The following is a 12,633-nucleotide window of genomic DNA, read 5'->3' as shown; positions in this document are numbered from 1 at the left end:
GTAATCTTGCGCAAGGTCAACTATTTGTATATGTTTTGGGTGAGTGAAATGAGAATGAGGCTCAGGTTTAGAGCAGTGACAGGAAAATACTGCAGGTCAGCATCCGTCAGCTCCATGATTAGCTGTGATTTAACTAGAGAGCAGGTGCTCGCGTGCAGAGCCTGGACAGGTGTGCAACCACAAACACAGAAAGAGAAAGAGAGAGAAATCTGCACTTTTATAGTCAATCCTGTTCACAAATATATCAGACACCATTTTTTAAAAAGGTAGTATTTTATTTGAATGATAAATTGTTTTTAAATAAGAAAATAGGTCACAAAAGTACAATAAAAAAGAGTAAATGCATCTGTATTTCTGGGTAAAGCTTTAAAAAGAAAAAGTATTGTCTTAAATATGCACTAAGGGAGTTAAAACACATCTTAACATCCATAATTGACCGGGTGAGGTAGTAGAAAAAATCCCCGGCGTGAAATCGCAAAGTGAAACATTACACTGTTAAAGCTATGACAACACAAACAAACACATAACCCTGCAGGTTGACAGAGGGTTCATTGTGGGTGTCTATGCTATAAATGTTACCATTTGAACAATTGCAGCAAACAAACACAGGCGAAATACACTCATATTCACTCACATATCACACACTCAAAAGTAGGGAAGGATCTCATTTGTTTTTTCACAGCCACTGTTTGGGTTTTGGATATTTGCATATGCTTACTCAATGACGGAACTCTCTTTCTTTAGCTAAAATCTCTTTCGTAGAAACTGAATCGATTACAGATGAAAGAGTTTCAGTTAGTCGGAGTGAAACCCTCTTGCACCAAACGTTTTACACATTATAAATGCTTCAGCTGAATGGCATTTCACTGAATGCTTGGACTTTCTTCCACTTGATTGATGTGGCCAATTTTACTGCAGTTTTCTTCCTTCCCAGAAACACCACACACACAAAGAGACACACACACACACACACACACATGAACAAGTAGGCACGTACACGCTCACATTCTGAAACTTTACATTTGTATTTTAGTTGATAAGTGAAGAAATGCATGTTTTGTTTTGTTTTTTATCAAATATTATGTAATACTTGTGTTTCAAGTTTAAACGTGCCCTTAATTAACTTATACTAAGCTGATTATTTATTCTAAGCTATATTATTTTTATTCGCGTTTGGTCTTTTTCATGACTCGGTCTCTTTCTTTTCAAAACAAATGTAAGAACTGCAAAACAAACAAAACAAGAACTAAGTTGAAAACAACAAACAAAAAAACCTATGGACTACAAAACAAACAAAACAAGAACTAAGTTGAAAAAAAACAAACAAATAAACTGGATTACAAAACAAACAAAACAAGAACTAAGTTGAAATCAACAAACAAACAAACTGGACTACTGAACAAACAAAACAAGAACTAAGTTAAAAAACAACAAACAAACAAACTGGACTACAAGACGAGCAAAACAAGAACAAGTTGAAAACAAACAAAAACTATGTACTACAAAACAATAAGTTGAAAACAACAAACAAAAAAACCTATGGACTACAAAACAAACAAAACAAGAACTAAGTTGAAATCAACAAACAAACAAAAACTATAGACTACAAAACAAACAAAACAAGAACTAAGTTAAAAAAACAACAAACAAACAAACTGGACTACAAAACAAACAAAACAAGAACTAAGTTAAAAAAACAACAAACAAACAAACAAACTGGACTACAAAACAAACAAAACAAGAACTAAGTTAAAAAACAACAAACAAACAAACTGGACAACAAGACAAGCAAAACAAGAACTAGTTGAAAACAAACAAAAACTGCGGACTACAAAATAAACAAAACAAGAACTAAGTTGAAAACAACAAACAAAAAAAACTATGGACTACAAACAAACAACTACTCAAAACTACAAAACAAACTAAACAAAGATTAAACAGAAAACTACAAAAAAAATTCTACAAAATAAATAACAAAGAGACAGCAACAAACAAAATATCAGACTAATTAAACAAAATAAAATGTATTTGTGGAACAATCATAATAAAAGTAATAATATTTTTTGTTGTTTCTTACAAGGGATTTAGACCATGTAAGTCTCTGAAACAAAGGCGTTCACTTAGGCATTCAGAAAACTTTCAACTCTGGCACATCCTGGCAAAAAAGCACTGTTATTTTCTCTGATTGGTAATGGGCTAATAAGAGACTGGAATGGACTTTATCAAAGGCTTTACACACATGAAAGACTTTATAAGGCAGAAAGCCTTTGTGACTAGGAAAGGAGATGTTTTCCTTTGTTCTGGATGCGACATATTCATTCACATTGCCCTTGATGGGAAAGTGAAGAATAGAGACTACACACTCAGAAGCCCAGATGTTTGCACATACTATACACAGCTGTAGAGAGAGGTTATTTTAGGGTCATGCTGTAATGGTCCCTAATGCTTTTGTTTTTGACAAACTACTGCATATCAAGTGGAACATCCTGCAGCATCGTGGCAAATGAAACAAAAAAAGTATAATATTATGAATGCAGTCAGGAATGCACTAGCTAGTGTACTTGAAATTGGTGCAGCATTTGATCAGTTTTGTCTAATTGCAATAAATACATTCCTATCTAATATCACATACAGCCATTTAATGGCCATTAAAAGATATAAACATAACATTTAGATTATATAACTTGCTCCAACATTCATTAGAAGTCTATAAAAGCACACTGTGTTCCAGTAGATTTCCAGTTTATCAGCATACCTCCCCCTCTTCCATTAATATACCTATGTTAAGCATGATAACTTAGAATACCATAACAGATGCAAGTACTTTCTTCCTCACAAATATAAGACTATTCACAAATAAATGCATTAAGTGCTTCATACTCTCAGTATATTTTGAAGCCATATGTGGACTCTCAGAGCAATAGAGAGATATACAGTATAGGCAGGTAGAGAAATGCAAGTGAGCATTAAAAAGTGCTCACTTTCAGAATATTACTTTCAGTATAATTAAACATCGCAGCTTGCTAGTCTATTGCCATAGGGGTGTGCGTTCAATACAGACTGTTCAAAAGTCAACCTTCATCATGAGATTGGTAAAAATCGATAATGTGTTTCGGTTCAAACTTCCATCTCTTATGAGAAGCTGGGAAATATACATAAGGAATGTCCTATTTTCTTTCTTTGACAACAGAAGATCAATCTCAAGCGCGCTTTGGGCCCCATGTCCAAGTTCGGCCACACTTGTTGCAAGAGTTTCATATACGCTTTAATGAGAAGGAGGAGGTATACGTATTTTTTTTTGCTGTCTATGATGGAGATTCGAGGCTCAGGTCTTGGCTCAAGCACCACCTAAGACTTTCTTGGCTGGTAGACGTTGAAGGAGAGACAGAGATAAGCAGCTTTGTTCAAGCACTGACTGCTCAAACTTAATGAACATGGTCTCCTGTCAAGCATCTGCTCCGTGTTGGAGTCCAGAGTTTGAGAATGTGACACTCGGCCATTGAGCCATCTCATCTTTATCAGATTAGGCTGGCAAATCATCCTCAACAACCTCCAAACCCCTCCAAATTCATCTAGTTGACTAGTGGATGCATTCTCAATTACCAGCACTCCCCATTTCCCGCTCATTTCTCTCTGTCTACTTCCTCTCTCAGTCTGTGTCTTGCAAGGTCAATCAGTGTTTCTTGCAGGTATAGACCTCCTCCTCTCTGAGACAGGTTTGACATTCAACGTGACAGCACCAGCGGACCTGACAGTGACAGGAGAGTGTGGTGAGGCGAAGGGCCGTGTTGTAACCCCGTCCACAGCACAGACTGCTGCAGCTTGTGTCCTTGGAGCACGGTCTGCCTGCAGTCCCAGGCGAGAAGCGGGATGGCCTGCAGAAGCTGGGCGATTCCTCCAGAAACACCAGTTCAGTGGGTCGGGGTCGGGGAACTGTGTTGCTGTGGCGGCGAGGGCCTGCCAGCTCTGTTTCCCCAGTGGCAGAGTTGGTAACGCTGTGCACTCTGGCAGCTGTGTCATAGCGGTACTTCAGCAGATGACCTGTGTCTTGAAACGGGGAGAGCTGCTTCCAGCACGTCCTTACAGCACATGAACCGGAAACACCATGACACTTACAAGTAGTCTTAAGTCCACTTTTCACCGCCTGAAAGTAAGCACAATAACAAAATTGAAAGCATGAACATGACCAAATACAACACTATGCTCCTGTGAAAAGCAAATCTATATGTGGTCTATATATTTGGACCTAAACATCTAGCATTCAGTTGACTATATAAGTAACTTTGTATCTACATGTGAACTCTCAGTGGTTAGAGTATTAGTAGTGTAAGCTAAGGTCTTCTAACAGTTTATTTTGATCCTCAGTCAGACTGACTATTAATTATTTTGCAAGCACATGTCAACTTGTTCTATTCACCCCATCCCTACCAATGATCGAGTACTTGCAAAATAGCTTATAGTCACAAAGATGTCTAAAAGGGGTCATCAAAGTAAAGTGAGTGTACATAAAAAAATAAAGCCTATGAAGCTTTTTTTTAAATGTATTTAGTCAGTCAGTCAGTTAGTTAGTTAGTTAGTTAGTAGTGATGGGAAGTTCGGATCATTTTACTGACCGGTATCTTTGAGTCTCGTTCATCGAGATGAACGAATCTTTTTTCAAGTCATTTCGTTCATTTGGTTCAATTTGCCAAAATATTATTAAAATGTTACGAATTGCTTCCAAACACATCTACAGCGAGCCCAAAAGGTTGATCACACGACAAATAAGTCATAAATAGAATACTATAAGAAGGAGAAAATAATAATACAATGTTTGTCTGCTCTTTTGTCTATGAAAGTATTTTTGTCTCTTTGCTCAGCTCACCTCTTCATGTCTTCAAATGTCAGTGGTTCCTTCACGTTACACTGACAGTCACATATAATCTTAACCAATGTACACAGTCTGAGCCGATAGGAGTCATGATGATTAGTTCACCTTTCGAGTCTTCTGATTCTTGAATCGTTCGTTCATCACGTGATATAATGACTCAAACCCGAGGACTCGAGAGATGAATGGATCAATTCTCTTTCGGCTCTAAACGCATATGATTGGCCCGTGAGGAACGAATGACTCAAGCCCGATAGAGGACTCGAGAGGTGAACGGATCAATTCTCGTTCCTGCTCTAAACGCAAATGATTGGCTTCTGCCTTTTGGCGATGAATGACTCAAAAGACTTGAAATGAACGACACCACCTGCACAAATGTGTGCAGTCTACCCTGAGAGGACTCGCAGTTCCCGAGTCATATTAAAGATTTGTTCAAAATGAATGAATCGTTCAAGAATGACTCATCACTATTAGTTAGTTAGTTAGTTAGTTAGTTAGTTAGTTAGTTAGTTAGTTAGTTAGTTACCATCAATTCACTATTAGTCACATGTCAGTGTTGAGACCAGGGACTGCAAAGGTCTGAGAACTATCTAGAAACTATTATTTAACATGTTTGGAAAAGGAGATGAACACAGAAGTCTCCAAAAATGGAACAGCTGCTTATCTTAATAAGTTGTTCAGAAGTATCTAAATGAATATTCTGGGACTCGATAGCCTCAAGCTGAAATCCTTGAGTTGACGTGGTGTAGATGATGGACGCAGGGGGAATGCCTGAGTTGGCTGTCTTTCAACTCTGACCTGCACCTCTTGAGGACCACCATCGCTGATCTATGCTCAGATCAACACATTTAATTTTGTATTTTTGGTCTGTTGCCTTTCAATTTCAAAGTTCTGTATCTTTGAGAGCCAAACTGCATTGTGTACATCTTGACTACTCATCTTTTTCTCCTCTCTTCAATTTACATTTTGTGGAGGAGGCTTCAGAGCAGATTAGTTTATCGAAAAGGGCCCAAGGGGTAGATGGGGAGGTCAAATGGTCGATGGGGGTGTTCCACCCTACATAGGTATGAGCTCCCACCCCAGGGCCACCTGAGAAATGCAGAGAAGCAGAAGCAAGGAAACGGAGAGAATCTGAAAGGGGAGGGATAACAAGACCTCAGCCACCTTTGCTTGTTTTTGTTAACCGCCATCTGTGGCCTGAGGTGTCAACTGTGGGAAACAACAAAACCGGAGACTGATAAGATAAGATCCGAGTTTGTCCAGCCGTTCTTTTCTAACTCTTTCTGTGAACATCGTAAACCCTCCCCCCTGTTTCGTTCTCTCTGTCTTTCCCTGAGGCTGCCAGTTTCCTGGTAACAGGACTGTTTTGAGGGATGTTATGAGGATTTATGAAAGTCTGGAAGAGCAACAGCGGCGACGGTGGCGGCAGCAGTGAGACTGGTAGAGCGGCAGGCATACAGTAGGTGGAAAAAATGCTCGTATATTACAGAGGCCTCTTCTCTGTATAATCGCCCTCATGGGAGACCTCTAATTTTGAAAAGGGCCCCCACAGCAAGCGCTGTCATGCCTGGACCAGGGGAAGGAACACCTGGCTCCAGTGTGCTGGCCAATGCCTGCTCACTTACCTGCCTCACCCCACTCACTGAACGCTCCTTTGGGCTACAATGAACTAGAAGACCGCAGGAGAAGTTAACCCTTACAGATATTCACGTCTACAAGCTTTGAAACTACAGGGTCCCCTTATAAAATAATGCTATGTACAAGTTTTTTGGATGTTGTAAGCAAAAAAAAAATGTTTTATGGTTCCATGAACAACCTTTAACATCAGTGGATGTTTCCATGCTACAAAAGTTTCTTTATAATGGAAAAGGTTCTTTAGATGATTTTTTAAGGACTTTCAAACTAAAGGTCAATTCACTCTGCACCAATATATGCCACCCAACACAAACAATCCCAAGATTACTGTACATCAATTCTCGGACATATCACTACCCGACAAAGGCAGTTTGAAAAAACTCTTGACCAATGGCAACAGAGTAAACAGGCTCAGACAAAACCTGATGAAGTGTCTGTTGCCATTGATCAGTGTCTGCTGGTGCAGTGTGAATTGAACCTAGGAAAAACAAACTCATAAATTAATGATCATTGTGCAAACCCTAAAATGTTTCTTCCGTGGCATCACTATAAAACCCACTTTTACTTTAGGAGGGCACTATGATGTACATTTTTTAATATGAATATATCGCATCTTACCCGGATTCCAACATTAATGTTGTGTGCGTCAATCTGGGCACGCAGGTCCTTGCTGACCCTTTTTTGCCCTAAAAACTTCTTGAGAAACTTGGTGCTGTATTTCAGATTGTCCCCACACACGCCCCACTGCCAGGCCTCACGGTGCTGCAGACCAGGGGAGTCATCACAGGTGCAGCGCTCCATGCGCCCAGAGCTGCATGCTTTGGCAAGCGCATGAGACAATGCTGCAGATGACACAGCAAGCAGGAAGGCCGTCTCTTTAAAACCTGATGAGGGGATCCATTCATGAATGAGCACTGTGCATCACAGTGTACTGCTTATTTTGCACATTATTTATATGTAAATAAGAGATTGAAAACTTTTTACTAAGATACTGTAAGTGCTTAATATTAACTATTTTTAAAAAGTCATCATTTAAATCAACATTATGTGACAAAAGCGGAAAAGGGTACAAATATGTTCATACTTATATAAAAAATAGCTCGTTTTTAATGTAAAAGTATTTCTGTTTGTTCTTTAAAACTTACTTCAAGTACTTTTTGCAATTTCCTAATGTGTTTTTCTTAAATTTTCTCATATTAAATCCTATATTGTGAACTTTTCCAGTTAAGTGTTAAGTTTAGTGTTTTATCCTGATACTTTTGCTATAACCCCCTACCCCCCGTGCGACCTATTCGTATTGTTGTTTGCTTAGATCAGAGCTGAGACAAGGCTTGTATTTTGATCCAATTAATTATTATTTTGACTAAGTTTTCTGTCAGATGAAAGCGCGCGATCACACCGCCCTTTTCCTCTGAGAACTGGGCGCTTTTCCGCGAGATAAAAATACTTCAACTGGCCCCGCGAGGCCTCACCGCACAGGGATTCCGCGCTTCCCAAGTCCCTAATTACCAGCGGACTGACCTACGCATGGCTTTCACATTCACATCCTGCACATTACGCACATGTCCGTTTGGAAAGCAGGCACCACATGGAGGTTTCTAAATAGTTGTTAATACTTAAACATTTCCCTTTCTGACATATAATAGCTCTGGCTAATTTAAGGGTTGCTTATAACAAACTAAATTGTGAAATTGTGCTGTTTTTTTGTGGGTTTTAAACGGAATATTTGGTCATTCTATTTTTGTGCCTCATTAACATAGATGCAAACAATATATATATAGCCTAAATTGTATTAGCCTACACTTTTCTTCTTTGTCCATTTCATGTCCTGAGCTCTGCACTTTCAGTTCAATTAAAAACTAGGGTAGGTTATATTATTACATATTATTATTATTAAATATTATAATATTAGTGGACATATAATTTCATTTCAAACGTAGCCTAATATAATTCAAATTTGAAATGCTATGCAATCAGCTTTAAGTTTATTGACCTTGAGTACAAGGCTGGTAAATGAATAGCCTTATAATGAAAGAACCACATAATATTCCATATTAAAATGTTTATCTTAAGTACGTTAAAACACGTGAATAGTCTGTTTTATATTTTAGCTACAAAAAAAAATCATAATTCTCATATGTGCGAATAAATGTAAAAACACCTGGAGTTCCTTATATCTTACCTCGCTTTAAAAGACTTCCTCGGCCATCCATACTACAATTCCAGCGCTCGTTGCGGAACTGGTAGCGGCACTCGAGGAGGCTGAGGCGGACCGATTCTCGCAGAGTCTCCGCCAGCCCTGGTTCCCGACGGCACAGGCGCTTTTGCCGGCGCGTCAGAGTCATCTGCTCGCATTGCTTCAGGTGCGCTTTACCGTTTGGAGGCTCGTTGGCAAATGGACCGGGCAGAAAAACCAGAGGCTCGCGACCTGTAAGCCTGACGAAAGCACAGTAATAACAGATTTATATTTCAGCTGCTTCATTTTGTTTAGTTTATTCACACAAACCATTTATTTTGCACGAATTTGTGTAAAATATTATCATTATGTTGTTATCAAATTTCTTTAAATAACTTAATATTTATTTAATTTTCATAGGCTAAACTTTGACACAAGTTTTGCTGTAGATATTTGAAAATATATAACCTTTTCAGAATGCACTTTTGTTGCCACATGTGCTTTGAATAATGTTTAAATAATTTGAATAGTCGTGTTTGAATAGAGAGTGCACAAAACTGCACGTGCTCTTTTCCCCAGTCTTTCACAGTCTAGGCGCTCTGGCTTTTGAAAACAATACTGTGGCGCGTAACAAACTTTAATTGGCGCTATTAAATAAAGTCCGTTGAAGAGTGTTTTTAGGTGTTTATTTGATTCTTAATATATGCACCAGTGGGGCAACATCCTGTGAGCCTAAGCCAGAAAGATCTTAATGATCAGGTAGAGCGAGGGGAACGACGCAATGCCAAACCATTGGAAGACATCTGGATCCAGATACACTGCGCTACACTTAACGGCAACAATTTGGTAAAAAAAAAACACATGGCTACAATATATTTACAAAACTTTAAGAAAATGAAAATATACAAATATGAGTAAAATGATATATAATGTTACTGGTAGCTACTTTTGAGAACACACCAATGTTAAAGTTTTCTTATATAAATAAAATATAAATAAATACTTTTCCTATACATCACTTTTGCAACATTTATTAAATTATTATTTCATTCAATAATCATCTGATTATTTTAAACAGGCGACCTGTATGTTTTAAATATGAATGTTAAACTTTAAAACATTATGTGCGTAATTACGCATTGGCTATCCAACATCACCAAAGATCCCCACCTGTTGACACAAAATAAACTTATTCTATTCCAATATAACATAGCAAAAAGGCATTTTGATGCTATTTCCATGAGTTAAAACTGATGGAGAGTATAACAAATTTCTGCTGACCCGAAATAGGCTGCTGCGTGGGAGAGAAGGATGCAGAGGGCAATAAGTCGCAGCGGACAGGCAGTCCTCGGAAGCCCGGTGCACATGATGACGGGTCGGCGCTGCTCTTCATTGCGCTATCTGTCCGTGTTGAAATCCCAGCTGTGCTGGACAGTGCAACTTCTTAAAGGGGCAGAAACTTATTTCAGCCCTTGGGGAGGCGCGGTCCCGAGAGGGGTGAGGCATGCGCGCCAAACATATTGGATCATCAGTCATTTTCTCCGCCCATTGCCAAGCATAGGACTCTTATTTCTCTACAGGCGGGCTGGCAGGTGCGCGTACCTGCTGAATGCTTCGCGTTTACTTGGGTATCACATTTATTTAAGACTGATTCAGGCAGCTATTGTCTTTCTGATCATTGAAGACATGCGTAATTCCATTAAAACATTGATTGGTAATTTCATTTATGTTTTATTTCAATAATTATGAAGTCTTTATATTACTTTAGGGTTAAGATAAGCTCTTATAATAAAAATGTAATGAATTAAAAGAAAAAACGAATGAAAAGAGGTGATAAAACAGGACATTTCTGTGCCTTCAAAATATGACTCAGACTTTACAGACTGCCATCATCACTTGCTATTAATATTATTATTTTTATAAAACATAAACAGTGAAGTATTTCTCCGAGTTCAGTACAAGGATAATGAGTGTCTGTTTACTCTTGTTTAATTACAACACCTTGTTTACAAACTGTGGCTCCATTCTCATTTCCTCAGCCTCAGTAACATGCCGGCATCTTTGATGCTGTTGTCATCACTGAGCACAAGATATAATGAGCTAATCATGACTGATCTTTCATCTCAGTTCCTCTCGTCTCCATCAGTGACTGACCAACTGGGCTCCAAATTTCCCTTATGATGTCACCTTCTTTGTTTAAGACACCCACCTTAATGGTGCAGGTGTCAGGTGCACTTCCTGCTTGTGATGACAAATCCAAACTATATGGAGGAGACATGTTTTGCTCCTGAATTGTGAGCAATCGTCTTTTCTTCATTTGTGCTGGATTGTTCTATCTTTTTGTTTACATTAGAGCTGTTTAAGGTTATAAGATTACTCAGGATAACATTTAAGCTGATATAAATATTAATGTTTTTTCATTCTTCATTACATTAAAAATGGATCTTGTTGACAGTAAAACCTTGAATACCAGATTTAGATCACTGACATTGATATCAAATGTAGTCAGTTATAGTCTTTGAGAATGTTTAGCTCTCCAACAATTTTCTTTTTAGTGGATTGTCCATTTTAGTGTTATGGTCTATGTTTTAGGAATATTACCTGACAGAATTTTAAAAAAAGCCCTGTTTTGCAGGACCCTGCTTTTGGCACAACCTGAAAGAAATTTGTTCAACCAGAACTTTCCAATGAATGGGATTAGTTTAAATGATGTAAGAGTATACACTTTTCATATTAAACTTTCAAATCTTCTGTGAACTGGCAATTGCTTGATTTGTTGTATCTTTAGCACCCTCTGCTGACTGAACTGTACTCTGTCTACATACTGTGCAGCTCAATGAATCAAATTTATTACACCATCTGGTGGACTACTAGTTTTATGATGTGCTATTCATATTTCCATGCGTTGTGCTGATTTAAGACATCCTGAAAATGCCTGCACTCTCAAGAATAACAGTTCTTATTTGGTATTGATGTTCGCATGGAGATATTTTAACATCCATAGAACCTTAAGTTTTAATCCATTAAAGTAAATTATGGCTATTTATATGGAATTTTAAATTATCTTAAAATTAAGAAGAAAATAAAAAACGATTCTTAATTTGAAGAAGTTCATGCTAAAGTTTCTGTTGTCGTCACTATGAGCTATTTTTTGGTTCTTCCTGACACCTTTACTGTTTTAGTGTTTAAATACCTTTAGACTTTGTGTTTTGTTTTTTTTTTGCCTTTATTTTGTTTAAAACCTATTTTATTTAATATGTTTGTTCATTTCCTCGCTTATATAATGCTCTAATGTTTATTAATATTTTGAATTGGTTTAGCATCTTATATTATTTACATCCCATTATAATTTTAGCGAGTTTGTTTTTTGTAAGTTTTGTAATTTTTTTATCAGTTATTTATTAGTTATCTATTTATGAATACCCATATATTTTCTATTGACTAAATAAATGTTGACCTGACGAGCTGAAATAATATTTGTGAATATTTCATTTTATTTCAAGCAATGTTAATTTTGTTTCTGCTAACTATAACTTTAAACTAAGCAACTAAAACGTCTTAAGTTCTATTTCAAACAGAACAATGGATACAATTGTATTATATGTAACTAGTGTGTCATTTTTACTGGCTATGCTCAGCCTATATAAGTACACCCCTCACAAATATCTCTTTTAAATTCATATTTTTAATAGGAAGCTCTACAATATTATATTTGTGCATATACGTTAGATTAGTCAGTACTGAAGCCAAATCTGGAGCTTATCTAACAATATAACTTAAGATAACGGTCCAAAAACTAGTACATCCAAATTTATGTTATAGAAACATATTAAATACAAATTTTAAAAAATAGGAAAAATCAAGAGAAGCAAAAAAAAATTTAAAATTTGGTTGCAATTTTGTTGGTTGTAATTTTATTTTCCAATATTTTGCTTGAAGTCAGGGGCGTAGCAGT

The 12,633-nt window shown here is 37.3% G+C and overlaps 1 protein-coding gene across 1 annotated transcript; it reads right to left on the bottom strand.

The window, feature by feature from the left end:
- Positions 1 to 272: 272 nt before the first annotated feature.
- On the bottom strand, positions 273 to 10,117 carry wnt9b (wingless-type MMTV integration site family, member 9B). Its single transcript, XM_056453915.1, has 4 exons — positions 9,960 to 10,117; positions 8,685 to 8,938; positions 7,121 to 7,386; positions 273 to 4,144 (listed from the first exon to the last, which is right to left on the bottom strand). The coding sequence occupies exons 1-4, from the start codon at positions 10,043 to 10,045 to the stop codon at positions 3,674 to 3,676; spliced, it is 1,077 nt and encodes a 358-aa protein (XP_056309890.1). The 5' UTR covers positions 10,046 to 10,117; the 3' UTR covers positions 273 to 3,673.
- Between the last annotated feature and the right edge of the window lie 2,516 nt (positions 10,118 to 12,633).

The sequence above is a fragment of the Danio aesculapii genome, chromosome 3 (genome assembly GCF_903798145.1).
Source record: "Danio aesculapii chromosome 3, fDanAes4.1, whole genome shotgun sequence".
Classification (NCBI taxonomy): domain Eukaryota; kingdom Metazoa; phylum Chordata; class Actinopteri; order Cypriniformes; family Danionidae; genus Danio; species Danio aesculapii.
The sequence above is the reverse complement of the archived record's forward strand: the minus strand, read 5'-3'. Positions and strand labels throughout refer to the sequence as shown.